Below are 21,917 nucleotides of genomic sequence, written 5' to 3' on the forward strand. Positions count from 1 at the left end.
AAGGATCATCGAGTCCAACTCCTGGTCCCACACAGGACACTCCAAGAGTCACAGCGTGTGCCCAAACTCTTCCTGATCTCTGTCAGGCTGTGGCTGTTTCCCTGGGGAGCCTGTGCCAGTACCCATCTCTGGGAGAAGAACATTTTCTAACATCCTACCTAAACCTCCCCGACACAACCTCAGGCCATTGCCTCGGGTCCTGTCCCTGTCACCAGGGAGGTCAGTGTCTGATCACACCGATGGCATTGCCTAGGGGAGTCTCACACTAGCGCCTACCCCAGATCGCAGTGCAGATCGCGTTAATATGTATTAATCAGCTCTAATTAACCTGCCTTGCACCAGCACTGCTCGGCTACACCTGGCAGGACGCCCTGGAGGGGGATCGTCACACCGTACACGTTCTATTTTCCGTACAGCGCTGGTTACACGGCAGGCTGTGCCGGGACACGGCTCCGGTCCCTCCCGTCCCCCCCAGGGCGCCGCTGTCCCGGGCCTGGCGCGGCCGGAGCCGCTCCCGCGCCGCCGCGGCCTCCCCGCCCCTCAGGCGGAACGCGCCGCGCGGGGCCGCGTTGCGCGGGGAAGGGCGCGCGGCGGCACCGGCGGCCGCCATGGCGGTGGACATCACTCTGCTCTTCAAGGCCAGCGTGAAGACCGTGAAGACCCGCAACAAGGCGCTGGGGGTGGCGGCGGCGGGGGACAGCCCCAGGGACGAGCTGCTCAAGCGGGGCACCGCCCGCTCCAAAAGCGACTTCACCAGCAGGGCGCGGGAGGTGGTGAGTGCGGCCCCGGGGGGAGGGCGAGGGGCGGCCGGGGCCGCCGGCAGCGGCTCCTCCCGGGCGGGCAGCCCGGCCCTCACCGCCGCCTCGGAGCGTCCGGCGCTCCCGGGGGAGAGCGAGCGGGCCCCGGAGTGGCCCGCAAAGAGCGGCGGGGCGGCACTTTCCCACACGGCCGTGGGCTGGGAGCGCGCCGTGAGAGCCGGGGCCCGGCGCTGCTGGGCCGGCTCCGAGCCCGCCCGTCGCCCGCGCTCCCCGCGGCGCGGCCCCTCCTGCCGGGGCTGCGGCTGTGTCCGTGCGGATCCGCCGCCCCTCCGGCCGTGCCTGCGGGCTGAGCACGGCTGATTCCTCCTGCCGGCTGCCACGTAACACAGCTGCCGTGGCACACGGGTTCGTCTGCGTCTGCAGCGCTGCTCCCTTTACTGCCTTTGGCGTGCTGGCTTCCGCTATCACACGGGGTGGCACCTAAGTGCCAGCCCTAGGCAGATTACATGTACAAAGGTCGTCGGAAAGTTTTAAGACTTGCAAAGACAAACACTGAAAAGTTAAGGAGTAAAAGAGGTGAAAGATGATCGGCATTAACAGCAGTCCTCAGTCCATAGTCGTTCTGTAAAGACAATTTTGCTGCATATTCTTTTCTTCCATTCTGAGTCAAAGGCAGGGTTTGAATAACATGTCTTTGATAAAGCACTGGACTGCATGTTGAAAAACTAAGGAACTGTCAGGAGACAGACTTACAGAATGGATTTGCAAGTTTGGGACTAAATGAGAAATGCACAAGTGTTTTATAGTAGCAGAGGAAGCACAAGGAAATATGAGGTTTTATGTTCCATTCTAGACACTCTTATAGCCACAGATTTGTTTGTTCCCTCTGAACAAGCCTTTTGTCCCATTGCCACTAGTATTTTCTCTGTCTTCATTTTTATTCCTCCTGCTCAGTTTCTGTGTCTGTATTTCAAAGTATTTACAGTCTCAGACTAGGTTCATGCCAACCTCCTCCTCCCTTCTAGTCTTTGCTCCCTCTTACCTTCCTGCTACCAGGGCTTCTTTGCTTTTGCCTATTCCCAAGTTTGGTTTTGTTTTTTAAAGTTGTATTCATACTCAAGCCTACCCTGACCTCCATCTTCTCCTTGCCCTGCTGTGGTTCTGTGCAGTGATAGCATGCTATAGCCATGCCATATTTTTCTGCCCTGGTTCTTTGGCTCACCCCTGTTCACAGCTGCTGTTTCCTGATGATCCCAGTTTTTTCTCTGAGCTCCTCACCCTTTCTGAGTTTCCTCAGTGCACTGTCCAGACAACAGAAAGAAGGACAAAGGTGTGGAGAAGGATGTCTTATTTAATTTGTAAGAGCATCAGGTGAAGTAAAGAGCTAGTGCCAAGGGGGATGAGCTGAACTGTCTGAGTGGGACAATGATTTAATTAATGGTGCTCATATAAACGTGACTTTGGAGAAGAAGCAAAAGCTGCAGTGTGTTGCTGTGTGAACACGTGGTGCCTGTTGACAGCTGGTCAGTGAGAAGGAGCAAGGTGGGCTGGCTTTGCTCTCTAAGTCCTGTACCTTTGTGATAGTGAGCCAACAGCCCACCAGACCACAGAACATCATTTTAATGTGTGAATAAAACATTGAAACTGCAGCTAGAAGAATTAAGATTTATAGTAAAATAAATGATTATTTTATGTGTTTGTTTCAGCCAAATACAGTTCAGTTTAATCATGTATGTGTCAAACTCTCTAATAGTAAAGACCCTGAATAAGCTACACTTAGTCACCACTTTCTTTATGCCTTACTTGGTTGCAGAATAGAATATTTCAGTTTGGAAGGACCTACAACCATCATCTGCTCCAACTGCCTGACCCCTTCAGGGCTGAGCAAAAGTTAAAGCAAGTAATTAAGGGAATTGTCCGAATGCTCCTTGAACACTGACAGCCTTGGGGCACCAGCCACCTCCCTGGGAAGCCTCTTCTGATGTTTTACCACCTGCTCATTGTAAAATGCTTCCTAATGTCCAGTCTAAGCCTCCCCTGGCACAGCTTTGAACCATTCCCAGTCATCCTGACCCTGGATACCAGAGGGAAAAGATTGCCACTTCCTTCTTCATGTCCTCTCCTCAGGCAAATGTAGAGCAATGAGGTTGCCACTCAGCCTTCTTTTCTCCAAACTAGAGAAGCCCAAAGTGCTTAGTGCAAGTTCTCCACCTGACATGGAAATGTGGAAGTAGTGAAATAATAGAGTCTGCATAAAGAACGACTCCTTTCAACATTCTGTTCTGTGTGGGCTTGCCCAGCATCTTGCAGGTGGAGCTGTGCAGATGCTGCTTGTGCTCCAAGCTCCAGGAGGAGCAGCCAGTTGCTCACAGCTGCAGCACAGCTGGAGTGTGGCACTGGGCAGGCACTCAGCTGTGGGATCAGAGATCTCTCTAGCCCATCCCACAGAGGTTTTGTATCACATAATTTAGGTGTTTGAGCACTTTGCTGAACTATATTGAGTGAAATAACTGTCATACATTGAATGTTCTCGTTCTCCTTTCTGCCCCTGAAGGACTGTGACCTTTGCTGTAGCATTCAAGGACTGTGGAAACTTCTTTGGGTTTTGACTTCTTTGTTTACAGTCTCTAAGTGATGTTTAGGAGGGAAGATTGAAGGTGCTCAGTGTTTGGAGGAGAAGCTGTAACAAATTGTAACCAGTAATTGTAACCAATAATCCTACAATATTGTAACCAGAATCCTACACAGCTTCTGTATTTATGTTGAGGTTCATTGTGCCTGGGAGATAAAGTTATAAATTCCTATTTTACATTCTGAAACTTAACATGATTTTTTTAGGTGGATTGAGGGAGGCACAGAGAATGTAGAATATAAGAGTTTTGACTTGAATCAATATTGTGTGGGGAAGCTGGTTTAGAGATGTGTGCTCTTGGTGTTTTGTGTTACTCACAAGTAAATATTTCAGCATTCTGTATTAGTTTATATTTTTTTGAACCTGGCTATTTTATGCTCAGGTATACTGTGTTGCTGCAGTCTCTGAAGAGCTGATGAAGGTTTTTGTATTTGAGACTAAGTTCTTAACACAATGATGTTAGGAGTTCATCTATAACCATGGTAAAGTTAGTTGCAGAGACTGGTGTTGTTGGTGATGTTATTAAACTGTGATAAAATTGTTCAATTCATATAAATCAAAGATGGCTGTTATGGCTCTGAGCTGTTGAAAGGATTTACTTTGCCCTGGCATTGACCCATCACTGTTTATTAGGTTTGGGTTTTTTTGGTCTGTCAGCTGCCATTGTACAACCAACCATTGGGCTGTCTGATATGTAATGTGACTTATGTTTTTTTATGGTGAAAATTTTTGACACCTCTCAGTCTCTTCACCATCTGCATAATGTCTAGGACCAGGTAAGAAATTATTGTTAAGGATCAACAGGACCCTGTAGCTACAGGAAAGCTACAGTTCCAGTGACAGACTTTCCATTACTTGCAATGTATAGAAGGCTTAGAATTCATTATGTGTATGTTAGTGCTTTTTAGTGAATGAGAGCAAAACATTTTCTTTCTCTTAGACTTTATGGTGACATTTGAAATGCAGTATCCAGGGTTGATAAAGTTTGCATTTCTTCATACTTTTATGTAGGCTTATGTAGTTGTTTGATCCTGCCTGGATGCCAGGTACCCACCAAAGCTGCTCTGTCACTGCCCTCCTCATCTGGGCTGGAGAGAGGAAATAGAATGAAAGGTTCATGGGTCGAGGTAAGGACAGGGAGTGATCTCTCAGCAACTGGGTCATGGGCAAGACCAACTTGAGTTGGGGAAAATGAGTTTAATTTATTACCAGTCAAATCAGAGGAGGATAATAAGAAATAAACCAAAATCTTAATACCAAAACCTTGCCACACAAATCCAATACATTTGTTCCTTGGTATGGTGTCAGGTTTGGGATTAAGCTAAGTGATTGAAGAATTTTAAAGATTTGAGCAGAAATATTTAAGTAAAAAAAAAAATGGGCTCACAGTAAGTGCTCAGTGACAAACATAAGCAGTTCAGAGCTCCAGTTTATGTGACACTGGTTCACAGCTTTGCAATGCCTTCAGTCTGTTGTTTTGGATGTTTTAAAAGATTGTCAGTTTTGCAAAGTCTTTGGCATTTGAGCTGCTGCTTTATTTAGGACAGTTTTAGGAAATGTGACTCCTAAAGGCCTTTCCTTTTACTTTTTTATGGCACATGAGAGCAATTAGGAATATCCTCTGTCAAATATACTTCTTAGATATTTGAAAATATAGAAGGAACAAGAACTTTTTATGATTACTGACTGTTCAATTTGTGTTCGAGAAATGGAATCAAGGCTGATACAGCCAATAAACAGAAATAAATATAAATGAACAATCAAGCTGGATTTCATGGTGGATTTAATTGCAGTCTTGAATAAAATCTGTTTTGCTTTGGGAAATCATCTTATTTAAAGTTTTGTGAAAAGCTAAAAACTGAAGAGTTGGAACACAAATTATTCAAAAACAATATCAGGCATATGTGAATAAATATCCTTGAGAATGGAAAATTTGAAAGGTTAAATGCTTTTAAATCTTTAAGTGCAAAATTTCAAAATGATCAAATATCCATGTTTGAAGCTGTTGAACACATAAGGATGCCAGATTCATGAGGCTTCAACATCTGTTATTCATATAAGTTCTGTGTATGGATTCTGTAGGATGATTAACTGATTCTTCAAAAAAAGCATGGTACAATAGGCCAATACTCACACAAAAATTATGTTCAGCTGCTCTGTACAAATGTGTAATGAGGAGGAAAAATCCCCACATAAAACTTGTCTCCAAAACTAGTTCTTGTGAAAGCCAGAACAAATGACATTGAATATAAATTTTAAGCAAACCTTTTAATTTCAAGGCCTTGACTTCTGTAGTACATTGCTTTGGCTACACATAGGGCAGTGGTGACTTTATAATTTTATTTTATTTTTTATTTTTATATGTAAAACAGCTATTCATGTGTACCTGTGAGTCCAACTTATTTCATTGTTTGGAGTGCAGCCTATGGGATAACTTACAATAGCAGTGGTATTAGAAGAAATGGAGAGCTGTTTTTTTTGTCCTTGGTGCCAGATTTGAGATACTCCTGCACATCTTTGTACAGACTGGTATTTAGAGCATTCTCCTAGGACAGAAGAAGGGAGGAGTGTTTGTGTATGAAGTTACAGTTTATTCATTGCCACTGTCACTGCATTAAATACAGCCTAAAAAAGGCATGGGGAATGCCCAAACCAGGAGCTGGCCCCCCAACTGACTATAGAGGACCACCTTGAATAGCATGATGTCATTGCTGACACAGGACAAATAAAAGGGAGTGTTTTTAAACATATGTACTTTCTGATCCCTGTCAGAGTGTTCAGGATTGTTTGAAGAGGCACCGAGAATAAAACTGAGCCACTGAAATGGTGTAATGTACACAGTGCTAGTAGGGACTGACAAGACACTCACTGGAAAATATCTAGGTGTTTACAAATAGAAAGATTGAAAAATATTAGTAGATCAAGTCTAGAGATCTAGATTTCAGAGGATTCCTTGTGCTTAATATAATTCTAATATGATAAGGAAAAAGTTGACTTTCAGACTGGGAGGTCCACAGGCTTTTCCACTGCCTACTGGTTTCAGATAGATCATAACTTCAGTGAGTGGCAGGTACCAATGTACTGGTCCTGGGAGTAACACCATCCCTGCTCTAAAAATGAAAGGTATAGAAAAATAAAAAAGCCAAATATTACATGTTTTATTGGCAAATACTGTAATTATTATGATGCTGGTTCTGAGTCAAGTTCAGGTTGGTGACTCCAGAACAAGTCAGGTTATATATGAGCTTTTAAAAAAACTGGGGAATATCCAAAGTAATGAAATAGTCAGTTTGCTGTATTAACCTTTACGAGATGGGACATGTATTCTCCAGGTCTGAAACAGAACTGAAAGGGACTTAATCCTAAAACTTCCATATCCAAGAGTGAATTTAGCATTGTGGGCTAACACAGGCAGAGCACCAGAGACTGCATGGTCATGTAGTGAGCTGCTTCTGTTGTAATTGGATAGCTGATACTTACCAGCGCTATGAAGGAAATGGCCAAAAATGGCTGAAGTTGTGTGCTTTAATGGTTTTGGTTTTATACTCCAACTAAAAAATTATAACCTGATTTAATAAGGCTGTTTAATAAGATTTTTTTAAAGTCTGCTGATTGCATAAGAATAACTCCCATGAGAGAATATTTGAATGCAGGGGAAATATATACTGTTTGTGGTGTAGCCAAATTAGAGTCTTTATTAGAAATGGATGACCGTGCCAAATTTTGGACAGTGAGTGATTTCAGTTCACTTGACTTTTAATGAGAGTTAAGTTCTATTAAATTGGGCCCATTGCTGAGGTCATTAGGATTAATTCCTTCTTCTCTCATGAACAGTTAATGAACAGTTGCTCTTTCCCCCAAAGTTCACCGATGATGTTGCATTTTGTACTTATTTACATGCACATGGGTTTCCCTCCCCCATGTTGCAGGCAGAAAGTATAATTTGAAATTGTACTTTTTCAAATAGGGAGTTACAGCATACTGCTGCCTAATATCTCAGATTTATCTCTTCCCTTGTGCAAATTACAGTTAATGTTAGTTTTTTATTATGAGCATTTATTGGTTTTACTTCTCATTTCCTTCATCCTTGTTAGAGAAATTTAGTCTGAGAGACGGAAGGGAAAGACGATAATTTTAATTAGTAGATGAGAAACATAAAAAAAGCTGGTAAAGGAAATAGCAAAATAAAGATTGGGAAAAAAACCCTACAAACTGGGAGAAGAATGAAATGCTGACCTTGTTCAGTACATTAGGACTAAATGCCAAATCACTAATGTTCCCCATGTGATGCTTCTGGTTTTAGCAAAAGTCACTTCAAAAATAGTGAGGAGGGTATTGGCTGGCCTTGGGGAAAAGTTATGAACTCCTGCATTTTGGGAAATGTCTGTGCAAATGTCTCTCATTGTTTCCCCCTGCTTTGTTTGTTTGTTTTAAACTACATTCTTAACTCCATGGGAATTATTTTTTGAATTTAACAGAACAGCAGGATTGAAAGTTGGCTCAGGAAACAACTTTCCTTAGTTGCCTGTCAATTTTGTTTTGACTAACTGGACCTCATGTGGTGCTGAGGAGTCTAAAACACTGCAGTTCCCATTTTGAGGATGTTGCCTTCGTCCTCACCTCACCTCACCTCCTTCCAGGCTGCTTGTGGGAGGCGCTTTCCTGGCTTGGAGTTGGAGGAATTATTGTGTCCTGCAGCTGGTAACCATGAACTCTTTCCTGAGTGTGGTGTTCTCTTAAGCTGGCACCTTTTCCAAGCTCTTGCTTTTTCATCCTGCCACAAATAAGGATAACATTTGTGGAAGTGGGCGAAAGCTGAGGTTTATCATGGGTAGCCTCCTTCTTTTCTTAAACATAATTTACATTAGCATAACCTCTGCAGGAGAAAGATGGGCTAGGGGCAAGGTGGTGGGCCTTGAGGTGTCTGAAAAGCTGGAGGGATAAAGTGGAAAAGAGAGACAACAGAAAGTGTGCAGGCATAGCTGGAAGAAAATGGAATGATCGAGGTTGTAAAAGGTACAGTCTAATATTAGAGGTAGAAATATGAGAGAAGAAGGAATATCAGGAAATTATGAGGTTATGATATAGTTCATCTAAGTAGGGAAGAGAGGAAGAGAAGAAGGGAGAAAAAAGTTGGAACTTAATATTTTCAGGTTTACCTGAAATTTACTGAATTTACCTGATGCATTTATACTTTTTGCTGTTTTACTGAGTTCTTAATCAAAGACTTTGGAGCAAGAACAGCTCATTATTTTGAGTACCTTGATGCACTGCCATTGCTACAAGCCTTGGGGTCTATATTTATTTGTGTTGAAATATAGCCTCTTGTTTGGGACAGAAATGAACATAAAAATAAGCAAACACAAAAGAATATTGGTGTGATTTGTTAAGTGATGCCACTGTGAGGTTTGTTTTTCCAGCTATTAATACTGAGGCCAAAATAAAGCTAATTTCCCTGGAAGTTGGTAACTTTAAGGTGCCTGATTATTCTCCTCCTCTTCTTTTTTGAAAATAGAACAAGTTTGGTGGATAGCAGCCCAGAGAAGGTCTTGGCTGTGACACTTCCAGTATCCTGCAGTTCTTTCTGTGCATGCTGCATCCTGCTTCTTCACTTAGGTAGAGATGATGTTCTTGGACACTGGAAAAGTAATTTCTTTTGTTATCTTGTGCTAAATTGAGTCTGGACTAAGGAGTTTTCTCCTCTGTGGCAGTTATCAAACAATTTCTGAATCATCACATATGTTAATTGGTTTAAACTCTGAAGCATATTGAAATATTAATAAAATGAGGAGATATTTTTATTTAGGATGCAAATTGTGCTTCACAAAAAAAGTTTAATCTCAGAGAACAGCTATTTCAAAACATAAAGGTGTTTGAACTTCTCACAAAAATTGGTTACATATCATTGCTTTCAATGAGTAGTACTCACACTTGTGTTTTTGCTAATTGAGACTCATTTTGGTCATCAGGCTTAGTTATTGCTGTAATACTGAGCTGATAGCTTGTGATTTTTTGGTAATGAGTCGATTAAGTTTTTGTGTGTTTCACCACAGATAAAAGGATACAATTTTTCAGTGAAAGGTTATGTAATTATATGCTCTGTCTTTGAAACTTCAGTCCATTGTACTTGAAAATATTTTTCAGACTGGCAAGTATTAAAACCTGGCATGATAGCTTCAGCAGTGAGACCAATTAAGGGGTGAAAATTGGAGGTATGAATAATTTCCAGTAATTCGAGGAAAATGTTCTTTAGTGTTAAAATATTACACTGTGGTATAATTGCATAGAATGTTAAATGATGGATACTTTTTTGAAAAGGCAAGTTTCCTGGCTTCAGGGTGGTTTGTCAAAACTTTCTGTCTGGCAAAAAATTACATTTTATAGTGATCAGGTGTTTGTTGTCCCTTTTTACCCTTTCATTCTGACTCTGCCTTCTCTTTCGATGGAGGCTGGTGAGACCTGTAGAAAAGTGCATGAGCTGCATTGACTCAAATTTGCATCTATTCCATTTCTGCAGGTATTGTCCAGCATTTGAAAAGCAAACAAAATAAAAACCAGGTACAATTAAATGTAATCCAACTTTCTTTCACTCTTTGTTTTTCCACTATTAATGGATTGCTTGTTATTTCACACCGGATATTTTTTTTTATGGACTTTTAAACAGTTTTGAATATGGAAGTAATCTCACCAGTTCTAAATTGAATATTTCATTCTGTATAGAAATTTCTGTAGATGCAACTGACTGCTGTTTCCCACCTCTCCAATTTTTCATCTGTGTAGGAAGAGTGAAGTGGGTTTCAACTGAATGTTGGTGGAGGTTCTGTGGGGATATCCATAAGCTCTCAAATGTTATGTTGAGTAATGATGGAAAATAAGAGAAGGGGTCTTGGTTTTACTCCTAAATTTATTTGACCTCTAATATGAAGTATTATTCTAATATTCTAACTAGAATAACTATAATTTTAATAAGGTCATTCCGTACATTTTAAAATTTTTCTTATGGAAGAAAACCCTAAGGCCTCCACTGTTTAGTCAAGGTGAAAATAAAATATCACTTTATTTAGAAGACCAGAAATAGTTTTGCTGCAGGACTTGTGGGGATTTCTAGAATAAAATACACACCTGAGGCATGTCAGGTAGAAGAGGAGGTGAGAAGGGAGCCCCCCATGAGTGCCCTGGGGGCTCCTCCCTGGCTCTATGGCAGCAGCCTCCAGAGAAGGGGAGAGTTGATTAAAAGGGTAGGAAAAACAGGAGTTTGTCAGTTATGGGTTGAAACCAAGGTGTTTGGTGTTTTGGAGAGGAAAACAGATTCATGGAGTTCTGAGTTACAAAGGTCTTGTGTCATCTGCTGGTTTTCAGACTGATGGATAAAATCTGGATGTAATTGCGTGATGGATTTTTTTTCTTGACTATTTTCAGATGATTTGGATGTTTCAAAAAACAAATTTGAATTCCCAGGACTTCTGAGATTTCTTTCTCTTAAAAATTTCCAGCCTTTCTTTGAGACTTTTTGGGTGAGCTCACTTTTCCCCCATCTCCAATTTAACAAGTTTTGTTTCCTGCTTTTACTCTAGTTCTTTCCTGGAAAAGAAGGAAAACATTGTGTGAGCTGTAGAAGAACATTCTGCCCTTAGGACACTCTGTGTGTAACATACAGCATGTTATACATGGTATCTGCATTTTTTTATGACTTGTTCTCTTATATTAAAATAAACACTGATAGCAAGCAGGCGTGAAAAGCAAACATGTAGTGGTGATGAAAACCATTTAATGATTGGTAGAGAAACATATTTATTGAAAATAAAAACCATGTCTAATGGTGACTTCTTGAAACACTACCATGTTGTGGTATTTGCAGTGCTGTATGTCCTGTACAGTAGATATTGTTTAAAATTGCTTGGGAACTGGAGCTTGCAATAGTGAGCTTGGAATGTCCTGCAGATAATTAAGTTGTGGTCAGGCCTTACAAAAATAAAAAGTTCTCGAACTATGATTTTATAAACATACTACAATAACATTTCTTTATATTTAACAGTTTCTTATAGAAAGCTGATAGTCTCACAAGGCATTGACTAAAGGTAAAACATCAAGAAAGAAAAAATATTAAATTAAAACTTCACTTAGGATGTTGACAGTTGGCTTGTAATATTAAACAGATGTGTGTGTTCTTGGGATATTCTTCTTTCAGAACCTTGTTGCATACTAGTTTTCAAGTGACAGCTACAAATTTTTGATTAATTCAAAATTCTTCTTTCTTCAGTTATCTTTGTTATATGTTATTTTCTTTGGGTCTATTCAGCTAGACAGTGTGGTGCAAGCTGCAGTTTCTGCTGTGATATTGAAGGGAAAGTGTTCCTTTGTGTAGGCTTAAATTGAGGCATTCCTCATTCAACTGTATAGAAAAATTATTACATATATGCAAATGTGCATGTATGACATACGTGTATGTATTTCTTGGGCATGATATTACCTTTGCATGTGTAAGGGTGGCATTTATTGGTTCTGGTTGTGGCTGTGGTAGTAATTTGGCAGTTTTGGCTCCTAGTAAATATTGCACAGAGAAGCCAATACCAAAAAAATGGAACTTAAGTTTTTATAAGATGTAAGTTTAATGAAACATGGAGGGAATGGTCACTTAAAGGGAAAGTGTATAGCACTATTAAAATGGCAAAATGTTGTGTCCAGTTCTGATGTCAACCTTTTTCAGAAGTGTGGTAGTGGTGGGATGTTGCTTTGTTGGGTTTTGGGGTTTTCTATTGACAGAAAGAGCCACAAGAATGATTTAAAGTCTGAAAAATTACCTTGCAGTGAGAAATCCTTTAACCTTATTTTGTTACGATGCACGATCACAAGTCAAAAAAAAAGACTTATTTCTTCATGAATGCTCTAAACAGCAAAATAAGATACAGTGCTGCAAGTAGGATGCATTATTTGAGGTGTGATTCAGCTGATCCTTGATTTGGTAAATTCTGCATCACTTGAAATCTCTTGAGTCAAGTGCATGTATTTCAAAATACACATGGTACTGTACAAGTGATGCAGCAGTTAATGCACAGAGATGGCTCTGGAATTCCTTTTTACATATGGGATGTACATATCCTTATTGCTTCATACCAGAGCAAGCAATTGGATACTGCTGTTCCAGATCCCAGACCGCTGCTCCAGTGACCTGTGACTCTGATCAGTCTAACCTTGGACTGTGCAAATGTATGAATGTTCTCTCTTCATGTTTAATAATAAATGAACTTATGGGAAACAAATCATTCTAGAGTATTTCTAAAGTAAAATAGCTGTATTTGACTTCACAGGATGCTGAATCTACCACACAAGTTTGTTGCTTACTGTGAAGTAAGCAACCACTTTTTAATGTTTTTTTGGTTTTGTTTTTTTTTTTTTTTTTTTAATTGTCAGGTTTCTTTTCCACAGATTTCAGGGGATGAGTGATGTACAAAGATGGTTATTTATTTATTTATTTATTTTTAGAACTGAAGGAATCAGTATGAAGTGATTGTTGATTAAATAGTGCCACATCGCTGTAGTCTGCATACTGACTCCATTTAATATATGTGAATAGGATATCTTTTTTTTTTAATGATTGTATAAAGACATAATATGAATTGAGACTAGCTTGTAAGAATACACTTTGTTTTTCTTAATGGTGTGCTTTCAGTTCCCAAAATTTTTAGCTCATTGTGGAATCTGTTAAAGTATAGATGGGAAATACTTATGAGAGCTCAGATACAGTTTCTTATGGGTTTTAACATGATGTAAGAGACTGTGCAGCAAATACTTATTACAGATAGTAAAAATGTGAAGGAGAAGAAAAAGGAAAAATATCAAAGAGCTTATTAGTTGGTCTAAAATGTGACCTGGTGTAACGTCTTATATTCTATTCATTTTCTGATGTGTTGCAGCATACAGAACATGTGGTGCTATGGCCTGGCTGTTTCACTTACTTGACCATTTCTTCACAATTTATTGTCTGAAAAATTACAGTAGTTTCAGGAATAGTATGTGGATTTCCACAATACACTTGAAATATGTACAGTTTTATTTTTTAGGCAAATAAGGCATGTGTATTTTTTGAAGGAAACTTTGTTGCTTACAAGGAAGGAGAAGAAGCCTTTTCTATATAGCTCTTAAGATTGAGACTTAACTGTATTATGTACCTCATGCAAATTCTGTATATGAGTATTATTTCAATTTTAAAGAAATACATTCAAAACATCCATTAGAGATGTGGAGGAAGAAGATAATACAAATATTAATGGATTTTACCTTTTGAGTGAAATTGCATGCTCATTTCAAGGACTACTTTTATTTGCTTATAACATGGTTGCTACTGATGCTCTTACATTTAAAGAAGAGCTACCACTGCAGAAACCCATAGTCTGTTTGCAGGCATTTTGTGGATTGAAATGTTTTGAACAAACTGATTTGTATCAATCAGTTCTTAAAATGCAGCAGAACAAGTTTCTTTTTTCGGTGAGACTTGTAAGTTGTGGTGGGAATTCTGTGCAGCCTGATGATGATGGACAGGATCTTCTGTCTGAGCAGGCACACAGATAATTCAGTTATTAGAATGTGTCTTTCTGCTGGGGCTTTGTGGTGGTTGGCTCTGCCTTCAGGTTTTGTCCCTCTTGTGGATGACTTTGAAATAATATGAATAAAATATTAATCATAGAAATTACATGAGATAACATGTTTGTTCATTAGCCCACTGAGAGACAAAGGATATTATATTAACATAGCTCCAATTATCCTTATTGCCAGTGCTTGAATACCAAGGCTCTGGCAGAACAGCTCTGTAGATGTATGCCTAGATATAGATCCTGCCAAGATAACTTGTTTGACTGAGGCTGTTGTCAGTGAGATAGTTATTTTAAACACAAAAGTATGTTTTAACGAAAAAATATTTTCTTGTTGGAATTTTATAAGGATGTAATACAAAGAAACTCAAACTCTTGAATAATAAGTTAGAAATTGTTTCCTACTTCTTTTAAGACTATGAACTGAACTATTATGTTGCCTTCTGATTGCATGGTGTGTTTTCTGCTTTAAATTGCTATTACAGTAGCTCTGAGAGTGCCTAACTGAGAGCAGAGCTAAATTCTCTTTGCAGAGCGTTTGAACTGTTAACTGAGCAAGACATTGAATGATGCAAGATGAAATCCTGGTTGTACTGGAACAGGCTGCAGAGTTATGGTTTATTTAATTGAAGAAAATACTGCAAAAAATTATTAGCTGAGTGAAATTTCAATGCTTACATATTGTTTGTTCCACATTTTATCTTGACTAAGAATGAGGATGAAGGCTCAAATAAGAGATTGTGGAAAAAGAAGTCTTCTCAAGTGTTTTTAAGTATTTTTATCAAGACATATTTCTCTTGGTTTTTTTTTTTTTTTTTTTTTTTTTTTTTTTTTTTTTTTTTGCAATAAATGCACTTATTTAGTTGAGACTATTAAAATATTGTTCACTTTGGTCCTAAGAGAGCATTCCCCAAGTGGGGAGGCATTATGAGTAAGGACATTTCTAATTTGTGTCATTATTTGTATTTCCAAAGATATGCTGTATCCTAAATCAAAATAATTCTGAAAATATTTATTCATAACAGTTGTTGGGTAAAACTAGCAATTTTCTGAAAAAATGTAGTTTTGAAACTCTCTCTGAGTTGTAGCAATTAACCTACATGCACATTTATAATTCTAGAAAATGGACAGCATATTACATTCAAAGACTGGATCTGATAGACTCAAATTGCTTAAAACATCAGTTATTGAAGATGTCCCCCTGGGACTTTGAGAAACTATTTAACAGATGAAAGTACATTTTGAAAAGTCTGACCTTACAGGCAATCATAAAATGAATCAAAACAGTTCTTTCCTCCCCTGAAATGTACAGAGCCCATCTGTATCTAATCCAGTAATTATAGACTGAGTTCAATTACCTTTTCAAACTTGGAGCAGACTGGAGACTAGGCAGTGAACAAACATAGGGTTTTGTCTAGACCTCAATTGACCACAGTCTAAAACTTGAATTTATATCTAATTTTATTTTTAGTGTAGCTTGATAGTTTTTAAAGGATTTATTTTGCTACCTAGTTGCTAGATCATGAAAGATTTTATTGTTGACTTAGTGTTTATGGTGACATTTTGTGTTCCAGTGAAGTTAATGAAATGGCACCAAGTCCTAAATGTTTACTGTATAAATAATTTTAAATTTTTAGAAAGTGGATTTAACAGCTCTTTTGAGTCTTTAATATTGCCACAATCAAATTATGAAAGAATCTGAACAAAATTATGTAATTTAATGTCTGTACTCATATCCATATATTTAATATTCAGATCGAAACACCCGCCTTTGATAGTTTTGGCTCTTTTAGAAATATGGACACCAACTATAATATTACCAGTAGTTGACACAGATTAGAAACTGTGCTGAAACTAAATTTTTAACTATTTTTAAAAATTTATTTCAGTTAAAGAAGGTAAACTATCTGTTCAGCCACAGGCAGTGTTAGAGAATACATACACAGCTACAAGTTGTAGCAGTTCATGTAAGTTATCGATTTGACCACCAAGTTGAAGCCTAGGCAACTCTTAATATTATCTCACAAGCAGAACAAACCACATATAATATAATATAATATAATATAATATAATATAATATAATATAATATAATATAATATAATATAATATAATATAATATAATATAATATAATATAATATAATATAATATAATATAATATAATATAATATAATATAATATAATATAATATAATATAATATAATATAATATAATATGTAATATGCAGCTTGATGAGAGGAATCTTGTGCTGCATTCACTGTCTGACCATATTTCCAACATGGTGCTGTTACTCCACATAGGGCAGCTCTGAGCAGCCTTCTCTTGGCAGGCATTGTTCACAACAAAGCTGTGTAGTTCATGGAACCTGGTGCAGTGCACTGGGGTTGTTACAGGAGAACATTTCCTATCTCTTGGGTAGCAGTGGAGGAGCAATGATTAAGGACAGAATAAATGCTTTATTTTTAACTTTTAATTGTGCAGTGTGCGTTTGACAGAATGGCGTTTCTTGGCAAGTGAAGCCTATGATAATTAGTGCATTTAGTTTAACTTACTTTTTCTTAATAATAATCAGTATTTGTAGCAGTTGCTGTAATTAGTTAAGAATGTGGCTCATGGTGACTTCCAAGTCAACACGTATTTGATGAATAAGGCACACTGTTCCAGTAAGTAGTAAATTTGACATGACAAGCTGGAGTCTTTTGATGTTTAATTGGCTTTCCTTGTAACACTTGAGGAAAAAAATGATCTAATGAATGTTGCATTGACCATAAAGCTGAAGCCCCAGAGATTGCATGGAATGCATTTTGTCTCCATATTTTGCAAGCATGGGAAAAGCTTTCTAGTATTTCTGTTTTGGCATGGTTTTTTGGGTGGGAGGTGTTGGTTGGTTTGGTTTTTTAGCGTATAGTAGTTTTCTGGATGAATGATACTGTTATGAAGAGGTAATATGGAAATGTATAAAATTATATTAATAATCATAATCTTAAAGCAAAATTTGTAGTAGTATATTATCAGGAAGTGTAGTAGTATATAATGTCAGTCTGGTTTGTTGTTTTGGTTTTTTTCCCCTCTGAAAAAGGAAGGACTGTCATGCACTCAGAAGTCAGGAAATCCAATTTAAAATTTCAGTCCTTCATCAAAATCTGATTTACAAAAGCATGGGAAGTCCTTTATTTCTCTCTGCTTTAACTCCACATCAGGAGCCAAGAAGACCTTTCAGCTGTTGCTAATAGCAAATGTCATCATCTGTTTCACAATCATATTTGTATTGGTAGATTTATCATAGAAGATGTGACTATAAGCTGCTTCCACTAAGTCCCCTAGCACTCTCTTTTCTTCCTCTTTCTGTTATGACCATAAGAAATAAAATTCACCTAGAAATTTTATTTAAATTTATGCTTCCACAGAATGTACCACCAGCCTGCAATGGAAAGTAGGGATGGTTGATGTAATTTTCTGAATTTTTAATAATTCCATGTTACAGCTTCATAGGAAAAATCTGCTATGACCAGGATACTATAGCCTGTAGCCTGCAGGTTACCTGAAATGAGAAGTCTAGATTTAGCACTGTGTTTATTTGGATCTGGATAATTTTAATTTTAAGGGGTAGTGACACTCCTGACCCCAAATTCTAAGGCTGCTAACAGTAGCTTAAGAATTATGCTAGCTGCAATAGACAGAATTTGTGTAAAAGGAAAAAAGACTATTTCGTAGTCTCAAGATTTTTCATGACCACATCAAGTGTTTTTCCCAAGTAATGGTTGGTTCAGTTGCATCTCTTTGCTCATTAGAAAAAGGACTTTGTTTTGTGACTGTTGCAAGAGACTGCTGTTGATTTTCAGTTGCATTCTGAAGACTGCCCGATAGATTTTGTGCTGTATGCATTGCATACATTATACTTGTAGTGTAAGATTAAAAACAGTATTAAAAACCAATTGTGTTTTTAGTTTAATGGAAAGAGAAAAGTGAAAGCATTTGTGCTTTGTGGCTAGTTGTGTGTTGGCTGGTTTCAAACTGGATCGCTGGAGTCAGCTCCTGTGATTGTACAGGAGCCTCGGAGCAGGCGCCCCACGCCCGCAGAGAGCACGCACCTCTTAGCTGCCTCTGTTCAAGGAAATGCATTGAATTTGCCTTGTGAGATCATTTTTAAATCTAAAGGGAATATTAACTTTATAGTAATCCCTGGAAAAAAATTGAGGTTCTTCAGGAGTCACCCTATTTTCTCCTGTTTCACTTATTTAAAAGAAGTAACTTTCTTTTGCCTTCATTTGTTCCTTCCAACTCTTTCATTTTTGATGTGTGCTTTTCTTTCTGATTCTGTGTATTTTATTTTGTTAGGTTTCTGTTGAAATCTCTCGCAGTTTTAGTGTCATTGATTTCTTATTGTTGGTATTCTTAATTTGCACTCCATTTGATTCCTTTGTTATATTTATTTTCTGATTTTTTGGCTGATTTTCTTTACATTACAGAATTAGTTGATGCTTGTTTATTTAAGTGCTAAGAACCTGTTAACTACAAGAAGGATAATTTGGTTGCCCACAAATACCTAGTCAGTTGTTTCACTTTCTGCAGTAGAAGGGAGGCTTTTTCCTCTTGTTGCTGTCTGATTTGTTGTGTAAGATGAAGGAATTCAGAGTGCCTTCCATGTGAAGCTTGATCTTTATAAGTAATTTTTCTTTTTTTTTTCTTACTGAAAAGAATTCAGTTATTTTCTTCCTGCATTGTCCAGCAATTGTTTTTTTGACTTTTTCCTTTTCTTGACTCCATTTGTGATATTAATTAGTATTAATAATGGCTACTAATGAAGCAGTAAAAAGATGCTTGTAGTCATTAAAGTCATGCTTTTAAAAAACTTTTGAAAGTATTAAGTCCTCAAATTATTTTAAATAAAAGAAAAATTATGTTGTGTTAATTAAACTACGTAAGTCATCGTACAGCTCATTTGATATAGTGCAATGAGATAGAACTAAACAAAGTTGTGTGAGTAAAACTTTCTACTTTGACGTGGGTTTATTTTCCTTCCCTTTATTTTTCTATCCTTACTCATTTTTGTCTCTTCCATGCTTATTGATGCTGTAGTCAGACAGACACTTGAGTTGCTTATGCAGGAACCACATTTGAATTGCTCTGTAGGGGACTGAAGAACATTCAGGACAAAAAAGAAGAAATATCTTCAAACTAGTTTAGATATCCTGACTTTAAGTATTCACTGCTGCTATACACTCTGTTCAACAATATGCTTTTCCACTGGTATGACATTAGAGCTACAGGCATTTGAAATTGTTTTGTGTTTCTGTGGGGAAAATTGTAGTTTTGGAATGCTCTGGTTCTAATGCTGGTGTGCCAAGGAGTAGAACGTGTTATTAAAACATGAGGTCAGGTTAGCCCTCTCCTTGCTACCACATATGTAGCACAAAGTGTTTTGTTTAGGCTGTTTTGAACACTTTCAAGAACAATATTTTACATCCTTGGAGATTTGCTTTGAGAGTTTGTTTCTTTCTCCTTTAAGTGTGGAGTTTGGGGTTTTTTTGCTTTTGTTTTGGTTTATTATCCTAAATAAAGATCTTGATCTTCTAATACATGCTAGGCTCTCGTGTCTCTGATATCCGTCTCTCATTTGCACTGTAATTATATTTTCTGCTTTAGCTTGGGTGTACCTTACTTCTCATGTTTTTTCACTTGTTACTTCAAACCATACCCTTCTGCTTTTGTTTCTATTCCCCCTTCCATCTGCAATTCTTTCCTTCCTTCACTTCTCAGTGTTTCTCTTATTTTTCTACACTTGTGCCACAATGAGCTTTACCAGCTCCTGTTGCATTTATTCATACAGTCAGATATCTGCTTGACATTTACCACTTAATCTTGACTAATCTCTGTATGATAAATTCCCTTTCTAGTATTAAGTTTTCATGTTCTAATTGTGATTCATAGCCGTAACATTTTTATCTTAAAGTTGCTAGTGAGGTGGGTCCTCAGCAGGGTGGTACTTCATGTTTACCTTTCTCTCTTCCTAAGATCATGCCAGTGCATGAGCAGACTACTGAAATACTGATGAAATGTATTTCAGTAATACTGACTCATCTGTAATGCAGAGCAGAGCTGTGGAGCAGTGGCGTGACATTTGTTAAATCCGGTGCTCGTAACCCAAACAGAAATGAAAATGTAGTATCATTTCTGTCCTTGACATGAGAGACCATTCACTAATTCATGTAAGAGCTGTGAAACATTGTGGCAAATTGCAATAGCATTTTAGCCTAACCTTGAGTGAAAACTGTACACAAACCTGTATCCATCTTACAAGAGATACTTCAATTTCTCCCTATGCTTGTCTGCTGAAATACAAGTATTTTTTATCCAGTTGTTCTGTTATTTGTCCACACAATGTAGTAGCATTCAGCTACTGCAACCCAACCTGGGAAACTGTCCCTGTTTTAGTCTCTCTAATGGAGAGTTTCAAGTAAAATAAGAACTCAAATTCATTTTGCAGAGTAAGTATTTTAATAGATTTTTGTCTTCTGAAGCTCTTCCGATTCATCAGAGTTTACAGAGTAAGCACAATCTTTTTCATTGCGCTGGTGGTTTCTGTGATCTTATCTCCGTGTACTTCGGAGCCAGTGCAGCTCTCGCTGCAAAGTCCTTGTGAGCAGGAATCTGTCAGTAAATACATGTCAGTGTCTCTGCCACCATCTTGTTTCCTGAGATTGTCTCACAGCTGGCTGGGCACTTAGGAATTTCAGAATGGAGACCGTGTTCCTTTCCTGAGCAGCCATGGGGGTAATGCTGTAGTTTACAGCCCTCTCTTCTTGGAGACCCTTTGGAGTTGACTTCTGGTTGGAACCTCAGACTTAATGCAGCAGTATACAGTGGTGGTATGTCTCAGTACAGGGGCTATTTCACTTTATTTCAGCCAGCCCTTTTGTTTCCTTTTCTTTGTTTGTTTCTGTTTCTTTCCCTATTTATGCACTGTGTGTTTTCTTTTCTGTGGATGTGTACTGTCAAAAAGCCACCTATTATGTGAAATTACGGGTTCCTATGGATTTGAGACTGTCTAGAGATAGATAAAACATTTTCAGAAATTAGTAAGATGTTGCAGGGAGTGGTAGCCCGTTACAGGACACAGGTCAGTTAACTCAGAGACAGGAACAGATTGTTGTATTTTGAGGTGTCTTGCAAAGTTCACTTCAGTGAGTCTCTTTTGGCATTTGTATTCCAAGCCAAGCTTTTTTATGCCCACGTGAGCCTTGGTTTGGCTGAGTCTCCTAAATCAGGTTCTCCTACAGACTGAGTTAAGAGAAGGAGACCAGAAGCTCATATCTCTTGAGGTTTTCAGAGTTTGTACTCTGGCTTATGAACAGTTACTAGAAACTTTTAAGCAGCTTAATTTTCTTTCTCTTGGTTTGGTAAAGTGTTTGTCATTGTATAATAGATGGAATAATTGAGTTCACAGTTTAGTTGTAAATAAGGCTGAACTTTATTCATTTTTTCATTACTTTCCTGATATGATTTGATTATTTCCTATTGATATAGTCAAGGAAGGCTTACGTGGTGACTTTCATACAGGTTATATAACCACCACAAGTGCCATAGAATAGTATACTGTGAAACATACAAGAATTAGAGAAATTACCTGTTAAACTGTATTTTTTTGATAAAGTTTCCTTCTGCTTTTACTTCAGTATTTTTCACAACACTACATGGCTATGACAGATGTTCCCACAGGAAACTATTTCAGTCTATTGTGATGTGAATTTTTTTCTAGATTTTGGGCTATGTTTTTTGTTTTGATTTTATATTGTAAAGTACATCAGTGTTTCCTCATGTGAACTTCTAGTTCTTTTCCTTGCTTTTTGAAAATACAAAACATGCTGTTGCTCTTATAACTGATCTATAAATCCTGAATTAGTTTAACCTTGAATTACTTTATGTAGCACAATTGTTG

At 38.1% G+C, this 21,917-nt stretch overlaps 1 protein-coding gene across 1 annotated transcript in view; it reads left to right on the forward strand.

Annotated features, from left to right (window-relative positions):
- Positions 1-581: 581 nt before the first annotated feature.
- STX18 (syntaxin 18) overlaps positions 582-21,917 on the forward strand; it is a 57,793-nt gene continuing 36,457 nt past the window's right edge. The window contains exon 1 of the mRNA XM_063157628.1: positions 582-773. Coding sequence (XP_063013698.1) covers positions 609-773 — 165 coding nt within the window. The 5' untranslated portion in view covers positions 582-608. The remainder of the gene's footprint in view (positions 774-21,917) is intronic.

The sequence above is a fragment of the Melospiza melodia genome, chromosome 5 (assembly GCF_035770615.1).
Source record: "Melospiza melodia melodia isolate bMelMel2 chromosome 5, bMelMel2.pri, whole genome shotgun sequence".
In the NCBI taxonomy this organism is placed as follows: domain Eukaryota; kingdom Metazoa; phylum Chordata; class Aves; order Passeriformes; family Passerellidae; genus Melospiza; species Melospiza melodia.